Raw genomic sequence first — 18,610 nt, 5'->3', positions numbered from 1 at the left:
TCTCTAACATTACTAAATGGCCCAGGAATACTTCCAGAAATCTCTGTAGGTTAACACAATCCACTGTGCCACCTGCAGATGCCAACTAAAGCTCTATGATGCATATTTAAACATAGTCCAGAAGTGCCGTCATGTCTTGTGGGTAAAGACTCATTTGAAATGAACTGTTTCATAGTGGGCAAGTGTTCTTTGCTCATAATGGTCCAAATATACATTATTTTTGGTAATCATGGACGCTGCTTTCCCGGTGCTAAAACGGAGGATGACTTTCCAGTGTGTTATCAGCGCTTAGTTTAAAAGCCAGCATCTCTTATGGTATGAAGGTGCGTAAGCGCAGTAAGGGCAGCTTGCATGTTTTAGAAGGAACTATGAATGCTGAAAGGTTTATAAAGCTTTTAGAGCAACATATGCTGCAGTCCAGATTACTTCTGTTCTTAGTTGCCTAAAACATGTCTTATAGGAGCCACTGTAGCTGCGATTATACACTTGAATTGGAAAGAAAGTTCAGCACACCCAGGGCATCTTTGCCTTATCTGGATTCTCTTACCCTAACAGTGGTGATCGGGATAAATGATCACACAAAGCTGATTATCAGCTCTCTAAGTTAACCCAGGGTTTACTCATTCACGTAAGGAATGAATTTGGAAATCTCTGGCCAACTAATGTACCAGCAGCCTAGTGACTGATTTTACCAAGGCAGAGTAAATAATAATATAGGAAAACATGAAGAGGTTACAAATACAAAATACAAGTAACACAACTGCTGTGGATAAGCCTGTGGTGTGAGAGGAAAAGCAGTGTAGCACTTATCAATATCAAAACTTTATCATTAAGACATAGGAGAGTCAGAGTTATAATAAAGTATAATAGTATTCTATTAGTTTAATATTAAAATACCATAAAACTATTTTAGTTTTATATATAAATGACCCACACGCTGCAGTGTGATTGCAAACTCTTTACTTTCAGTGTGCTTTTTCAACAAGTTTGTGCTTTTCAGGAGCAGCTTTTCAGCTCCTCATCTCTTAGCAGTGCCTTCCTACTGCTGCTCCTGCTTCTCTATGCTTTCGGTGGCTACTCAGGCATGATTAGTGCTCCACCCGTCCCCTGCAGCAGAGCAACTAACCACACCCCACTACAATTATAGAGCAATACAATGAAATTAAACACAAACAAACAAACAAACAAACAAACAAACAAACAAACAAACAAACAAACAAACAAACAGGAAATTGTGTCTAAGAATCTAGCTTACTGAAGCTCATAACACAAGGACACCAGATGCTATTTAAGAAATACAATTGAGTTAATCAAGTAAATAAGTTACCATGGTGATTTACCCCAGTCACCCTGTCTTCATAGTTAAGAAAACCAAGGATTCACCCTGCATGAGACAAAATCCTGCTTTGTAGTACAGGCCTGTGGTCGTGTGTGACCTGTTAACAGTTATAGTTAGGTTCACATTTATGCCATCTAGTGGATCATTGGGGAGTTAGTGGAGGCGTAGAAATGAATGAATCAGGATCTGGCATACATATTGCACAATTCACTGCAGAGAGTCGGTTTATATTTTGACATGTTTGTCACAGACCATGTCTTTGACTGCTGCAGGTTATAACATCACCTCAAGCAACAGGTAGTGAGTACATCAGACTGCTATATAAAAAAAAAATCAATCAACACTCATACAGGAAATATATAAAAGTCCTGTGAAGTACACACAGAGGTATGTTTGTCGATGCTTGGTTTTTCCACAAGGTATATGAAGGTTTTTTAACCCGTTCAGCTCCACCTACAAAATGCATCATCCTTGGTTACAGACTTTAAAAAAAGTCTATAAAGTCAGGATTCATCTGGCTTCATTTAAAGCACTTTGAAGTTAATGATTTGATACCCTGGATGTTTGAAATTGCCTGGATTTAAATAGCTAACCTTTTTGAATTCACACAGACCTTTTGTTTTCTGTCAGTGTCTGTGCTCTGTGATATATCAACTTTACTGATTTAGCTGTGTGATTATTGAAAACTGTAGTCGTTTCTTTTCTTTTTTTTTCAGATCAAAGAAAAGTATCAGTCACACTTGGAGAAGATGCCACTCTGCAGCCATCATAATGTTAAAGTGGAAAAAGCCCGGCCTGCAGTTGCACCATGTATTTTACCTTAGACATGACCACATTCATGATGACTACCAGCATGGATTTCTTAAAGGTCGAGTGACACTGAAAGATCCGGAGTGGAAGAAGACAGGAAATCTTTCAGTGATTCTCAAAAACATCACCATGAATGACGCGGGAACATATGAATGTCATGCTGGATACAACAATGATGTGAAGCTCTTGAACACAGTAAACTTGAGTGTTGTTGATCCTCCAGGTGAGTGAGTAGAGTTGAGTGTGTGTGTGATCAGAGGTGAAGCTGCTTCCTGGTTGTTGATGTTTGTTTCTAAAGATGTTGTTGATGAGACTTTGTAGAAAGCAGCTGGTCTGAGTGATGTGATCAGAGTGCAGTAGATAATGTCTGACAGCAGTTTGAAGAGGAAATGGATTCTGTTCTGTTCTTCACTCATCACCTACCTGACAGCTGACACCTCACACCTGTTTCTCACCTGCAGGTCAGACAGAAGGACACACAGAGGATGGAGGGAAGGAGGATGGATCTGTTGGACTGATAGTTGGTCTGCCAGTGTCAGTTGTGCTCCTTGTTGCTGCTGTTGTTGTTGTTGGGTTTTTGATCTACAAAAGACGAACAGGGCCATACCAGTCTGGACACGCAGTAGAGAATGAGCTGCAGACTTCAAACATGTAAAATCTCTTTCATCTCTGTCAAACCTCCTGTTTTGTTCTGTTTGTCAGTGGCTCTGTGAACTTCAGTGTGTGTTCATGTGTTTTGTTTGAAGATGCTGCTTAATCTTTAACAATGTTCTGTAGTCAAAATGATTCAAAGCTTTTCTTTTCTCAAGAAGGTTCAGAAAGTGTGTGGAGGTCTGTAATAAGTGACATTTTTAAGTTATGCTAGTGTTCCAGTTTGTCCTCATGGTGGCAGCTTCGTATCTCTGTCATAATGCTGCTGTATGGTAGGCTTAAAATGCGTTTAAGCTTTCTTCCTGTTAAAGAGAAATCTGTCCTTCCCACTGTCACTGAATGCTTGCTCACAGTGGGGCGTCTGTTTGTTGGGGTTTTCTCTGTATTATTGTAGGGTCTTGAGGTGATTGTTATCATGTTTTGGTCCTCTATAAATAAAATTGAATTCAACTGACCTCACTGTAAACAATTTATTTTCCTGTGTTCAGTCACTGTCAGCACAGAAAAAGAAAGCAAAACCAAACAGAGAGTTTCCTTCACCAAAGCTCCACTAGTCCTCTAGATTTATCACAATTGCACTGTTATCTTTTAAGTCATTTTGAGTCTCATTTTACCTCATTGGAAAAAAAGTAAAGAGAAAAACTGTCACAAACACTGCAGTTGACTCGAGAGCAGGACTCAGAGGAATCAGAGTTCAGTGTGTTTATTTATAGTGGTCACCAAAAACGTGCTACGTACAAAGTGGAAGAGGAAAAGGGAACAGGCAACTCTATTCAGCTCAGGTAGGCTCAAAACACTCCAGGGAGGTGACTCGGTGAACATCTGTACACAGGGAAACACGAGGTGAATTTCTTCAATGCTGATGAGATCATCAATGACCGGTCGGGGATTTCCTCAGGTGCATAAAGCCATGGGCGGGAATCCAAGGGAACAAACAACAGCAAGTGATCACAGATAGACGAGAGGAGAGACAGAAACTGAAGCAGAGAGAAAGAAAAGATGAAACCTGGTGACATCAACCAGGAAGAAGCAAGTAAACGTGCACATTTAAGGAAGCTAGAGTCATGAGATAAAGTGTTTTTCTTTTGTTAATCATGTGATGTAGAAAAATAGATCACATGGTTGGTATTTTTATTGATTTAAAGCCTTGCCGTAATGGTCTATTTGATTCACCTTTTATTGTTTTTTTAATTTGTTTTTTATTTTAACTTGCTAGATACGGGACAGACTTGAATGAGGAAAAGAAAAGGGAGAAAGGAAGAGAGGGGGAAAGACAGCGGAGAAGAGGGACGGGGATAAAGGGCAAAAAAACAAGAAACAACTAAATAAGCAGACAAAAAAATAAAAAGAAAGTTTGAGCTCGCTCTATCCTCACTCTCTATTTGACTAATTATTTAGCATGCTGGCTTTATACGTTTGTGTGTGTGTGTGTGTGTGAGAGTGATATGAGTATTCTGAGTGAATTTTAGGATCATGCTGTTAACACATATTTATGCTAATAACTGATCTTTTAGTAAAGCTTCTGTACAGTTATGGTTACAGGTGATCTTCTCAGCCCAGAAACACTCAGCCTCCAGGGTTAATACAGCCTCGAGATTCATCTAAACACTATATAAATGATGACAGAATTTTATCAGAAACATGTTTAATCATTAAAACATTTTTTTTTATTTTAAGCAGTGTTTTACAACATGCACAAAAATGTAAATAAATAACAACCAATGACAAAAAAATTAAATAAAAGTCAAATATTTGGAAATTTGCTCATTGTTAGATTACTTAGAAGTGATGACTCATGTGGGAAAACGTAACTTTTCGTGTGACTTACTGTCACGTGATCTATAACCACCTTCTTGTTGATCTACACACAGCGAACATTCCTCCTTCAGAAACTTGTCTCGACATGTTCGGAAAGCTGTTTGAACTGTTATTGTTTGCATCTGTTTCTCATGAAAGAGGGTGTTCACACTACATACCTGAATCAACTTGTTTACCAGATCAGAATATTTGTGATAAAAATAGCTTTTACAAGCGCAAACAGAAACCCCGGCTTATTGTGACTTTATTTTTAGCTGCTTACTTATTTACAAGAAGTCACAACATTTAATTCGGCACAAATCTTATACCCGATTCCCTTCTTGATGCAACCCTTCCAGGGACTTGTGTCTCATCCCAGTATTGAACTAGTGATCCTTCATGTCTTACACAAACATTATGGAGCTATTGAACCCTGCTTATTTCTCCCCATCACTAAAAAATGCATTCAAAACAGTTTTAAATCATTTGATGGACATTATGTTTTAAACACATCAGGGAGGAGTGGAAATTTTCTTAATTTCAAAACTTTCCCTGCTGCTGATACATGCAGCTGTGTAGAACACACACGCTGCTGATCAAGTGCAGATATCTCGTCATACACGAAGTACACACTGGTACAGAATGAATTGCCAAATGTTTCAGCACATTAGAAGACATGGACACAACAGCATCCTCATAGATGAGTACTCACATCATTATTGTCATTGACCAGAAAGTACCACTGAGATCAAGATTACCTGATCAAAGCAGAACCCACACAAAGTTAATAAAAGTCATAAAGAAAGGAAATGCAACAAATACAACAAAAAATATAACAGCAATAAAATATAACAGGTTTACAGCATAATATACAAAAACATGTGACCCCAAGTACACCACCCACAGATCTTCTTTACTGCATTACTTGTGCTGCACGTAAAGTCTCCATAAATCAGAGTCTCTCTGTAACTGATTCCATATCCAACATACATAGTAAGAAAATGCTGTTTTTGCCAGATTTACTGTAGGTCCCTCATTCAGAGTGGCTGATTAACTTTAACTATTGGCAGTAGTGCGCAGAAGGGTACAAAGGTGAACTGGAAGTTTACCTGGTGTCACTTTATTGAGAAAAATACCCCAAATCTGTTTTCTGTGAGTGGTCAGTGATGGCCAACCCACCAAATCATAAAGAATTCAATGGTGTCTTTGTCTTTTTAAACCTAGCATGCAACGCTGAATCAAGCCGCAACATACAAATAGTCACACAATCAATCCATTGTCATATAGTAAAAATTCACTAGCTGGGACCACATCTATGAAACTATGAACTGGTGCTGCGGTTTGGGGAAGGCCTCGAAGGGGACTGGAAGCGACTCCCGGGTCAGGCAGATCCCCATGTACTAGCAAGAAGTGAATGACGGCTGGAAGGGGCGTGAATGAGGTCCCGCTCCTGAAATTCAGATGATATCTCCACGTAAAGCAAGATTTAAGATTCCCAACAAGATTTTGTTAGAGAAAAAGAAACTTGTCATCTGTCCAGATATATATAAGATATAACAATATGTTTACAGTAATATAATTTCCACAGTACTGAAATAAAATGTGTTCCTGAAACCAACTAATTTCATTTGGTACACACATGAATCTAAACCTCCTACAAACACAAAGACAAAAACAGCAGCTGTAACTGTACTGTTATAGCTTAAATGTGTTTAATGAAAAGTAACATGTCCCCTTAATGTGCAAACATAAAAACAGTTTTTATGTATATGTTCCCTTTTTCACCAAATAATTAAAGAGATTTTTCACAAAGATGCTGGACACCAAATTCAGGATGTGTTTGATTATCTACAGCTGATGTGTATCTGCTGGTGTTTAGCATCTTTCTTTCTGTCTGTGTCACATCATCTGCCTTTCCTGATGCTTAAAGACATCTCACCTTCCCTTACATTGTTTCAAATGCTTGAACATAGATATGAAGCTTTCATTTTGATTTTTGTTATAATAAACATAAACAGATATAAGAGCTGCAGAAGCTAAAATCACCCCCAAAACTGACAGACCAACAGTCAGCCCAGCAGATCCATCCTCTGTGTCTCCTCCTGGCTGACCTGCAGGTGAGAAACAGGTGTGAGGTGTCAGCTGTCAGGTAGGTGATGAGTGAAGAACAGAACAGAATCCATTTCCTCTTCAAACTGCTGTCAGACATTATCTACTGCACTCTGATCACATCACTCAGACCAGCTGCTTTCTACAAAGTCTCATCAACAACATCTTTAGAAACAAACATCAACAACCAGGAAGCAGCTTCACCGCTGATCACACACACACTCAACTCTACTCACTCACCTGGAGGAACAACAACACTCAGGTTTATGCTGCTGATGAGGTTCAAAGTTGCTATTTCTTCGTTTGTTTTTCTCTGGGCAACTCGACACTCGTATGTTCCACTATCAGCAGTTGTCACATCCTTCAGAATCAAAGACACGTCTCCATCCTTCATCTCTCTGTCCTGCAGATCCACCCGATTCTTAAAAGATGGATGCTGGTTGGCAGGATCAAAACCCTTGTTGCGGTAAAAAAAAACATATTCGTTCTTCAGATCAGTTCTAGTCCACTCTACAGCTGTGATGGTTATGTCGTCATTTGGAGCTCGACATGGCAGTGTCACGCTGTGTCCAGACTCAGCTGTGATGTGTTTTTGGTCTGAAACTGGAAACAACACAGAGCAGAGAGGTTAAAGGGACGAAAGTACAACTGTTCACCTGTACAGCATTCCATCAGTGTGACTACTAAGCTCTGCTGAACTGCAACATGAGGAATTTAAATTCGGTGGATATGTAAGAATGACTTTTCTAACAAATGATGCGCAAAAAGTTAACTGTGTGTTTTTATTTCATCATTTTTGTGAGCAAACATATTTTGCTGCCCTTTCTGTAACCATGAGAAAGAAGTAAATGAGGAACAAAAGCTTTGCTGTAAAAATGTTGGTAAGATAACAGCACTGATACTGGTATATGATCAGTACCAGTGTGACAGGACTGATTATCAAGGTTAATGTTTCTTGTTACATCACAAAATAGACATGTCTGTGCAAACAGCACTCCGCTCACAACCCGTGTGACCACTTTGGTCCTGCTACCTTGCTCTGCTGTGTTTTGTGTTTTGACTGCGCAGACAAACTCCACCCACTGAGGTGGTGACAGAGAGAACTATGAGATGTCCGTGATAACTGTGAATGAAAATACTGACAATACTGCAGAGTTTGTAGGAGAGAAACTGTGGCAACAGTCTAATTTATACAAACACATGAAAAAGAGCAGAAGAAAACCATCCGCTCCGAGCTCCCTGACCTGCACTCAATCTACAGCAGGCGGTGCTGAACCAAGGCCAGGAAGATGGTGAAGGACCTCAGCCATCCCAACAACAGACTGTTCTCTCTGTTGAGGTCAGGAAAGCGATTCCGCTCCCTGAAGACCAACACAGAGAGACTGAGGAGGAGCTTCTTCCCGCAGGCGATACGGTCTCTCAATCACACCACCACACAGTACTGACCCACACATACAGTTCTTATACACACACTGGACTTTCTGGACTTTGGTTTTGCACAACACTGGTCACTATATTCTTCATTTCCGGTTAATACTTGTACAGCTGCTGTTATTGTGTATATATTTATTTATATTTAGATTTCTTCATACATTCTTATATAGTTCTATATTGTGTATTGTGTATTTTGTTGTACAGTTATTTTATTTTCAACTTTTATTTATATATTTTATCTTATTCTTCCCAGTTAAATTTACCCTTCATTCTAATTTGTGTTGTACAGTTATTTCATTTTTAACCTTAATTTATATTTTATTCCTTCCTAGTTAAATTTACCCTTTTTAATTTTTCATATTTATTTCCTATCTTATTCATAGCCTTTCCTTTTTTGTTCTCTTTAGGTCACGAGCAGTTGTCCAAGCATTTCACTACATATCGTACTGTGTATGACTGTGTACGTGACAAATAAAATTTGAATTTGAATTTGAATTTGAAACCGAAGAATAAATCTGAAGAGAAATCCTACAAACTCCTTCACGTTTGTGTTTTTCTTTCTTCTGACCAGATGCAACTTTCTGCACTTTTTCTTCAATGTCCATATACTTTAACACGGTGACTATTTTTTTCCTCAAAATGAATAATAATAATAATAATAATAATAATAATAATAATAATAATAATAACAAAAAATTTTCTTGCTGTGGCCGTCCTTGGTGGATACGGTAACGTAACCATCAGAAACTGAAGCACAGCGGGTGATTTTACGAATAAAACTCTTTAAAAAAACAGCGGATGTGTGCGCGTGTGTGAAGAAAAGGTTTAAACTTGCTTCATGAGCTCCAAGAGCACCAATGTGTAAGACTACGAAGTTCAGCCGAATTTTAACCACGTCAGTTAAACGTCAGCATGCTCTTTTATTTAAACATTCAAACCTAGTCGAGAGGTTATGCTCTCCTCCTCTATTTCACAGAGCGAAAAACTGCTTGTTTTAATTAATCAGATAAACCTCACCTGAAGAGACCAGCAGGAAGAAGACAAACAGTAAATTGCGCCAAAGTGGCGCTGATCCTCCAGCAGACATTCACCGCACCGAGTATTTGGGCTGTTCCACAACTACTGCTCTTAATGTCCGACAGTGCATTTCCAAAGAGTTTGATCTGTGAAACCTTACACGATCATCTAAATTCTAAGCTTTTATCATTTTTGTTTGGGTTGAACTAAAAGTCACAGATGCCTATCTTTACCCTTACAGCTTGATTGCTGCGATCCCTGACGCACTCTGACGCACGCTTTCATCTCCGAGAAAGAGATGCACACAAACAACATACCACTGACCAGTCATAACAAAGTTATTAAACACGTTTCTTGGAGGGGGTGGGGAGGGGGGTATTAGCACGTCATATAAGCCAGAACAGGCGGTAAAACATTTTTGTTTTAAGAAAAGGAATCATGGTGGGTCAGTCATATTGTATCGTTAATATTATTATTGTTATTATTATACCTCCGACAATAGAGCTGAAATGTCATATCTCGGTAATGCGCAGAGACTGAGCAACTTTTGCTTGAGTTATTTCTGGATTGTCTGCAGGCACGTGCGGGGGGGGCTTGAGCACCCGACCCTTTCCTGATGGTGCCCAAAGTGCCCTTCTGTTGAGGCAACTTTGTTTTAATTTTTTATTTTTTTAAAAATGTATGTGTGCGAGTCCTGTCTGTGCCCCTCAACAATACCATTTAACAATTAATCACATTTTTACTAAATAAAAGGATCTGGCTTGCTTCAGTCACATGATCGCCATTAACCAATGATCGCCCTTGACGGCAGAACGCGCTGGTTACGATCCGGGAACGAGCTCACAAAGAGCACGCGCATTTTTTGCGGTCTGGGGCTGTAGGAGAAACACAAGTTAACTCAGAGACGCAGACTGATGCGACAAAACCAGTAAGTAAGTGTACTTACTGGTTAGGAGTATTAGCTTATTATGGACACGTTGGTAAGTTGTCTTGTGGCAACTGGCGAGTTGAAACAAACGAGCCAGCGCGACAAACATTACCTGTCCTTTTATTAACTGCACACATCATATTATTATCAAATAAAACATGTTTTTATTTAGAGACACTTTTGATTAAATTTGCAACTTGGAGTCGTGTGACAGATATCACATCTCTTTTTTTTCTTCAATCACACAGAAAAAGTGAGGGGCAGAAACTCTGATCATCTTAGAGAACTGAAATAATTTTAAAAAGAGGACAAGCTGTTAAAGGAGTCCTCCTACCTCCATGGTCTCTATATTCCAGCTGTGGCCACACCTGCTTTAACCTGTGCATCCTCCATCAGCTCTTCCCACAGTCTCCCCCTTTCATCCATCCTCCAGATACATTTTAGGAACTGGAGGACATTTCAGCATGGAACAGTGAGACTGAATTCTGTGTCACAGACAGGACGATGGAGGAGATGAGGTCTCAAAAGCTTAGGTCTCAGGTGGAAATGTCTGGTTGATCTCCTGTAGCATTTAAGGTCAAAGGTCACATTAAAACTGTCAGGCACTGCTAAAACTAATGCTCCACTGCTACCACCTGCTGGCTGTTATCATGCAGTGACTGATGCCTCTATCCATTTACACTTACCGGCCACTTTATTAGGTATACACGTCACATAGTCTCTGTAGATTTGTCCATAAGGGGGCTCACCTGCTCCACCACATACTGGTCTGTTGGACTGATATCTGGTCCAGTCATCTAATTTCAGATGATTTGAGATTTAAGGCATGGTGTATCATCTTGCTGGAAATGGCTCACAGAAGATGGCTGACTACACTGATGGACACTGTAGTCATGAAGGGATAGACATGGTCATTAACAATACTCAGATATGCTGCAGTGTTTAAATGACCCTCAGGTGGTACTAAGTGGCTCAAAGTGCGGCAGTAAAAATGTCCCCACACCATTACACCACCACCAGCCTTAAGAAGAATGGATTCATACTTTGGTGTTGTTTACACCATATTCCGATCCCTCCATTGGAATGTTGCATATTCCAATTTTGTGAAGTTTTGATGAACTCATAGTTTTAAGCCCTTTAGTCAGAAAGGAATTTTCTAATACTGGACTGATCATACTGGACTGCTTGGGTTACAGTGTAACTGAAAGCTGCTATACAAACTGCTACTAAAAAAAACTATGACACTGTGTTTTTATGCATATTTTCTGAAACTATTTTATAAATGACATCCCTACATAGTTAAAAATGGTAGCTACCTACCAGTGTATTTGTAAAGAAAGGGCAAACCCTCAATCAGATGAAGAGGGCGGGCTTTGCTATATATCGCTGACAAAAAGAAAAGCTCAAATGAGTGAGAAGGACGATGAAGGAAACATCTGTGCTGTGTCTGCTCTGTAAGTAGAATCTCTGTGTTTGTTTGCATTCTTGTACTTTGACTGTCTGCTCTCCTGATAACTGATGATGGAGGAGAAGACATGAAAAACAAATCAGGCTGAATTCAAGGTAAAAACAGCAGGCAGTGAAAATCTCAAATCATTCAACTCATTACATGAACACAGCTGGATGGTGGACATGTGACTTTATTGTGTTAATTAAAAGTATCTATGTATGTATTTATGAGTCTGTATATACTCACAATAGAGCCAAACTTTATTGAAGCATGTTGCATCAATGCGAGTTTGTGCGTTTTTCAGCTGTTTGTGTGGAGTTGTTCTTCATGTGTCAATTTCTCTTTAGTTCTGATCTCACTGCTGAGCTGCACAACAAGCCAAGGTCAGTAACCTTCTTCTGTCACAGTTGTAACAGTTTGAGCAATTAAAAGATTTTAATTTATTTATTTATTTATTTTCATTTTAACCCTCACAGCTCGTCTGACTGTGAGTCCCAGCAGCTCTCAGTTCTTTAAAGGAGCCTTTGTGTCTCTGAGCTGTGAGGAGGACGACAGCTCTGCTGGATGGACTCTGAGGAGAAACACAAGTAAACGACACAGGACTCAGTGTGGAGCTGGAAAATCAGAGGGTTCTTCCTGTAACATCAGCTTCATCATCCCACTCGACAGTGGAGTTTACTGGTGTGAGTCCAGAGAGGGTCCCATCAGTAACATGGTTAACCTGACAGTCACTGGTAAGCTGAGTGTGTGGAGATAGTGTTGATGAAGCTGTGTGTAAATGGATGAAATGCTGTAGTTTGTCTCTGTGTTGAGGTGGATCAGTGATCCTGCAGAGTCCTGTCCTCCCTGTGATGGAGGGAGATGACGTCACTCTGCTCTGTAAAACAAAGACCACTCCCTCCAACCTCCCAGCTGCTTTCTATAAAGATGGCTCCCTCATCAGGAAGCAGCCTACAGGTCACATGACCATCCAGCATGTTTCCAGGTCTGATGAAGGCCTGTACAAGTGTGACATCAGCGGTCATGGAGAGTCTCCATCCAGCTGGATCACTGTCACAGGTGACACACTCACCTGTCTGTGTTTCTGCAGGTTTCAACATTCACAATGTGACGACAACTTAATGACTGTGTTTGCTTTGTTTTAGACAAACACACCACCACACCTCCACCTACATCCACACCTCCACCTACGTCAGGATCGATCCCAACATCCTCATCTGCTTATGGCTCCTCTCCTGTTCTTGCTGTAGTGGTACTTGCTGGATTAGTCTGTTTTGTGGTTTTGCTGGTGTTTCTGGTTCTGCTGGTGATACGATGTGTTCGTTGGAAACCTGAAGGTGAGACTCAAACATCTGGATTTTGCATGTATGCCTTTATTTTGCAGAATAATCTAAAAATTTCTACCAGTCATTATATACTTTTGTATTTACATTTTGTGCAGATTTTGTCATCTCTATGTTTGTGTTATTTTTACGGATAATAGTTACAGAGATGTAGTTTCAGACCGATTAAAGCTTATATAAAGTGTCAAACTGTCAACTGTCATGTAATTTTTATAAAATGGGAATATTTTGGGACATCCATCCATCCATCCATCCATCCATCCATCCATCCATTCATTCACTTCCGCTTATCCCTTTCAGGGTCACGGGGGGCACTGGAGTCTATCCCAGCTATCTTAGGGCGAGAGGCGGGGTACACCCTGGACAGGCCGCCAGTCTGTTACAGGGCCAACACACAGGGACAGACAATCATGCGCGCTCACATTCACTCACGGATTCACACCTTTGGGCAATTAGATTTTTCAATTACCCAAGCACGGTGGTTAGCACTGTTGCCTCACATCAAGAAGGTCTTGAGTTTAATTCCACCATTAGGCTGGGGTCTTTCTGTGTGGAGTTGGACTTCCTCCCACAGTCCAAAGACATGAACTTAGTGGGTTAGGTATTTTGGGACATATTTAGGGAAATATTGTGAGGAATTTTAGAACTATACAGTATAATTTGTAGCTGTTTGGAAAGCAAGTACTTAAAAATGAGTTGAGCTGGACATATTATGAGAGAATAAGAATTCTGGATAGAAATCTATTGGAGCTTTGGTCAGATATATTACCTGCACTGATGTCCTCTGTATGCCTTTTGATATGCAGAGAATGACCCAGCTGCAATCTACTCGGGAACGAGATCTGAAGATGTCAGTTATGGACAAATCATCATCAAAGATAAGAGCAAAAACTTGCAGATAAGAGGTACACCTGGTCTTCTTTCCTTTTTGTCATGGTTCAGTTCTAGAGCCAGAGCTGTGAACCTTTGTCTTGCAGTTAATTAATGCAGGAACTGTTGCTCACCTAATTTAACTAACTGCTTAGTAAACTTTCATTAATTGTGATTCTACTGAGTCTTCTCTTCCTAGCACTACACTCTTCTATATTGCATCCACTTATCCACTTCAGGGTTGTTGGGCGTTCAGTTGGTTCAGTTTTAGTTCTATAGTACCAAACCACAACAACAGCCATCTCAAGTCCCTTTAAACTGTAATGTAAACATTGCACAATAATACAGAGAAAACGTCAACAATTAAACAAACTTCTTTGAGCAAGCTCTTGGTGGCAGTGTGAAGGGAAAAACCCTTTCAAGAGCAAGAACTCTCCAGCAGAACCAGGCTCAGGGAGGAGCAGCCATCTGCTGCAACCAGTTAGGAGTTTGGAGAGACTTCTCTGGTGTTGTACTTTGAATCTGTTTGAGACACACTTCTATTTTGAGGATTACATCGTTTAATCACTGACACCAATTTTGACGTTCCACACCTGCTCAAGTCTTTCCTGAAGATGTACTTTCCATTTTTCATTTCTCTATTTTCTTGTGCTCCTTCTTCCTGATGTTGCTGTCTGCTGGGGTTGCCACATCTATCACAACTGCAGTCTTCTGCTCCTTGTCAACCACCACATAAAGCTTGATGTCATCTATGTACTGAACAGGAGATCCAATTTTCATCTGCTCTTATTGATGAGCTGGTCCAGAGGGTTGAGGTCCATTCAGAACAGCAGTAGGGAGAGTGCATCACTTTGGTATATTCCAGACTTGACGTTGACTTGTGTGATTGCGCAACACAAGCTTTTAGCTTGATGAGTTTGTTGATGTCTTGAGATGTGTGTAAGGAGGAAAAGACCTTTAATACAATGACTCATTTTCAAAGTTCTGCATGTAAAACCACAGCAGCTACTTCCTGTTTTTGACTCCAGCTTACTGTAGTTTTAAACTGATAAAAACTCTCACCATGGCCTGTCCTCGTTGTAGAACGTTTTTGCTTTGCACTCTGTTCAGAAGTGTGTCAGCCTGCATGGAAATATGAAGGCATCTTTGTGGTCGTTCAATTATCTTTTTCACGGATATACTCTCGACTCTTTTTGGTTTCGGGGGTGGGGGAGATGCAGTGTCACCTCAGAGGTAAAAACTAATAAAAGAAATCTGAAACTGTTCATAAAAGCCATTAAACAACATTATCATTATGCTGCATAAAACAATATTTAATAACCATTAGTGTTAAAATATAAATTACTGTTATACAGTTGAGCTGGATCACTTTCTGCACAATAAAAATATTGCAATTGCTGTAGGCACAAGTCTACTCAGAGATGAGGATAGTAGACATCAATTGTTATATCATCATCAATGGCAAGGAAAAATAACCTAAGTGGTACATCAGCTTTAGTCTCCAACGAGAGGTTTTGTGCTTGATGGTTAAAGAAAGTGAATCCTCAAAATTATGATTATCAAGTGAATTATTTTGGGAAACCATGATAGAAACTAATTCCCACAAAATATAGTGCACTATATTGCATTGCATGCACTATATTGCCAAAAGGATTCAGTCACCCATCCAAATCACTTAGGCCATGGGTCAGGCTCGAACCCAAGCCAGCTGCTCTCAGCCATGCACCATGTGGTGATCTGGAAAGCCTAGTGAGCCAAACCGAGCCTCACACTCATCTGTCTGTTAACTTCACACACAAGTGTGGGTTTGACAGTTGCGATGAGAAAAGTACTTCCCTGACTGCATTGTGCCAAGTGTAAAGTTTGATAGAGGGGGGATTATGAGGGGGGTTGTTTTTTAGGAGTTGGGCTTGCCCCTTTAGTTCTAGTGAAAGAAACTCCCAATGCTTCAGCATCCTGAGACAATTTGTACATGTACAAAGTAAGGTAAACATAGATATGGATGAGTGAGATTGGTGTGGAAGAACTTGACTGGCCTGTGCTGAGTCCTGACCTCAACACAATGTTATACCTTTGGGAATAACAGCGGAGACTGTGAGCCAGGCCTTCGCTTCCAACATCAGTGCCTGATGTCAGAAATGCACTTCTTGAAGAATGGTAAAATTTCCCATGAAAGCACTCCTAAGCCCTGCTGGAAACCTTCCTGGAGGATGTAAAGCTGTTTTAACTTTAAAGGGTGACCAAACATCATATTAAATCCTATGGATTAAGAATGCTGTTCAAGTTCACATATGTGTAAATGCAGATAAGCGAATCAAAATTAGCCCCACGTGTGTCTGCTGTCTGATTTTGGTACAAACACATGTTTTTAGCTGGATGAACAGAGAAAATCTGAACAGACCAAACATTCTTCACTGTGTGTTCTCAGCCCCTCAAACCTGTTCTTTAATACAGACTCATTTTCAAACATCGGCATGTAACCACAGCAGCTATTTCCTGTTGTTGACTCCAGTTTACTGTACTCTGAAACTGATAAGAGTTTTTACCACAGTATGGCCTAGTTTTGAAACAGGTTTGCTTTGTGCTCTGTGCAGAGACATTTTGGAAGTCAGAGGGCTTCAGAGTGTGGTTCATGTAGAGTTGAAATACTTCAGAAGTTTTATAGCAGACAGCTAGAATATGTAAATACAAGGTAACAAACAGTAGCGGTTTTAGATATGGGCGACACGGGCGGTTGCCCGGGGCGGCATCACGGGCATCGGCAAAAAAAAAAAAATGCTCGTACTCATGCTGCCCCGACGTCAGCCAGCGCATATTGGGAATGGCATAGGCACCGATCGGTTTTCTATCGCCGATCGCGAGTAAGGGCGCCCTCCGTTTGCGAGGTGCGCCTGCTGCTTGCGGAACAGGGAGGAGAGGGCGGGATGGCGGGAGATTCCCTGAACGGCTGGAGCAGCATCTAATAATCAGCTCGCAAAATAAAACAAAATAAAAACAAACTAACAAACACGTAAACATCAGACATTATGATACAGACTTATAATTTGCACCGATGTTTTTTCGAAATTCTGTACATGAAAAGTGAGCGCGAGAGCCCTCGGTGCGCCTGCTCACTGCTGAAGTCAAAGTAAACTTTATTGTCATCTCCGCTACATACAGTCCAGTATAGAGAGACGAGGCTCCAGTTAAGTGCAAGTAAACAAACAATAAATATAAGAAGAGTAAGAGGATAAATATACGCTTTAGGACTCGGGGTAAAGGGATCAATAACAATTTAAAATTTACAGTTTGATGATTTAAAGTCTCACACACAACCCGTCGAAAGGGGAGGGGCCGGCTGCTTCCAAATAGAGCACATTTCATTTATAATGATGTAAATCTAAGCCCATTATGTACTCACGATCTGAATCCTGGGTTGTGTGAAATCTCAGAAATAAACCCTAGACAAAGTGAATCTGTGAACTAAGGTGTAGGTCTATTAGGTTATGCTGTGGTGATCTTTGGGTTGAGGGATGGGTGTTCATACTGGAGTGCAAAATTAAAACCAAGATGGACAAGAAAAGTTCAAAGCCATCAGGTGCTCAGTTTAGAAAAAAGTGAAAAGAAGAGGAGGAGAAACGAGCAAAAGATACAGCAGATGTGTGATTGGATAATGGCAGGTCATCCTGAAATAATCAGAATCAGAATACTTTATTAATCCCTAAGGAAATTATGTGGGTTACAGTTGCTCCAAGAAGAAATAAAAATAGTAACAGTAACAGACTAAACTCCAAACAATACAATATGTTACAGATTTTAATATTAATTAGTCAGTGTCAATTGTTGATTTGTCCTGTTCTCGTTGTATGATGAATTATGATGGCTGTTTGGTAGCCGTTTGCATACTATGCATACTCTCCCTCTCTTCATATGTGTGTCTGTGTACAACAGTTTTATGTTAATGTTCAGTCCTTAATATGTGTTGTCTGTGTGTGTGTGTGGGGGGGGGTAAATAGTTTGTATACCACAGAGAGGTACATGCACTTAGGTCAGGGTATTTTTATTTATAAGCCAAATGCAAACCTCGTCTGCCTTCTCTAGGTATTTTAAAGTAGTCATTCATTTGTTTGAACATTAAATGCTAATAAATCAAGCCCGCTAATCAGTCAGACCCTTATATGTATTTCCATATACTAGGATAATATTATGACAGCTGTTGAGTGAAATAACTCACTATGACACATCATGGAAACAGTTATTAGATGGGATATATTAAGGAGCAAGTGAACATTTTCTCCTCAAAGCTGATGTGTTAGAACAGAAAAAAGTGGCCAAGTGTAAAACTTTGAGGGAGTTGTACAAAGGCCACATTGTGATTGCTAAATGACTGAATCTCACAAAACTAAAGTTATTGTCAGGTGCTCAAGGTCTGCAGTGGTCTGTATCTATCACATCTGGTCCAAGGAAGGAAAATAGTGAACCAGTGACAGGGTCGTGGGTGGTCAAGGCTCACTGATGCATGTAGGGAGCAAAGTGTGGCTTCTGTTGTCCAATCCAAAACATAAGCTACTCTACCTCAAAGTGCTAAACAATTTAATGCTGGCTTTGGTGTAAAGGTGTCAAAATATAGAGAGCATCACAGTTTGTTTTGTACCCGGCAGTGCAATGGGCATATGAGCCTCAGACGAATGGAAGAAAAAGGGCTGGTGCTACGTTCCCCTAAAAGGTCCAGGGGATGAAGGAAAGCAACAAAAGGTCTCCAGGTTGAAAAAAGGAGATAGGGAGGCACAATTGTTAAATTAAAGGGTTAACGTTCCTGTTACTAAATAAACTAAAAGAGACGGACAAGCTGCTATCATCTTTTAAAGAAAGAAAACAACAAA

General features: G+C 40.1%; 1 protein-coding gene and 1 long non-coding RNA gene across 2 annotated transcripts; one reads left to right on the top strand and one right to left on the bottom strand.

Annotated features, from left to right (window-relative positions):
- Positions 1 to 6,198: 6,198 nt before the first annotated feature.
- LOC101484236 (uncharacterized) lies at positions 6,199 to 9,451 on the bottom strand. The gene is made up of 3 exons (XR_003023223.2): positions 9,158 to 9,451; positions 6,947 to 7,309; positions 6,199 to 6,708 (listed from the first exon to the last, which is right to left on the bottom strand). It is a non-coding gene; the product is annotated as an uncharacterized LOC101484236 (long non-coding RNA).
- A 2,028-nt stretch (positions 9,452 to 11,479) lies between these two features.
- LOC112431777 (Fc receptor-like protein 1) lies at positions 11,480 to 12,657 on the top strand. The gene is made up of 5 exons (XM_076880935.1): positions 11,480 to 11,539; positions 11,883 to 11,918; positions 12,012 to 12,269; positions 12,349 to 12,594; positions 12,626 to 12,657. Exons 1-5 carry the CDS (start codon positions 11,509 to 11,511, stop codon positions 12,655 to 12,657), a joined length of 603 nt encoding a protein of 200 aa, XP_076737050.1. The 5' UTR covers positions 11,480 to 11,508.
- The last annotated feature ends 5,953 nt before the right edge of the window (positions 12,658 to 18,610 follow it).

The sequence above is a fragment of the Maylandia zebra genome, unplaced genomic scaffold (genome assembly GCF_041146795.1).
Source record: "Maylandia zebra isolate NMK-2024a unplaced genomic scaffold, Mzebra_GT3a scaffold02, whole genome shotgun sequence".
NCBI classification, from domain to species: domain Eukaryota; kingdom Metazoa; phylum Chordata; class Actinopteri; order Cichliformes; family Cichlidae; genus Maylandia; species Maylandia zebra.
Note: the sequence above shows the minus strand (reverse complement) of the source record. Positions and strands in the feature narration are given on the sequence as shown.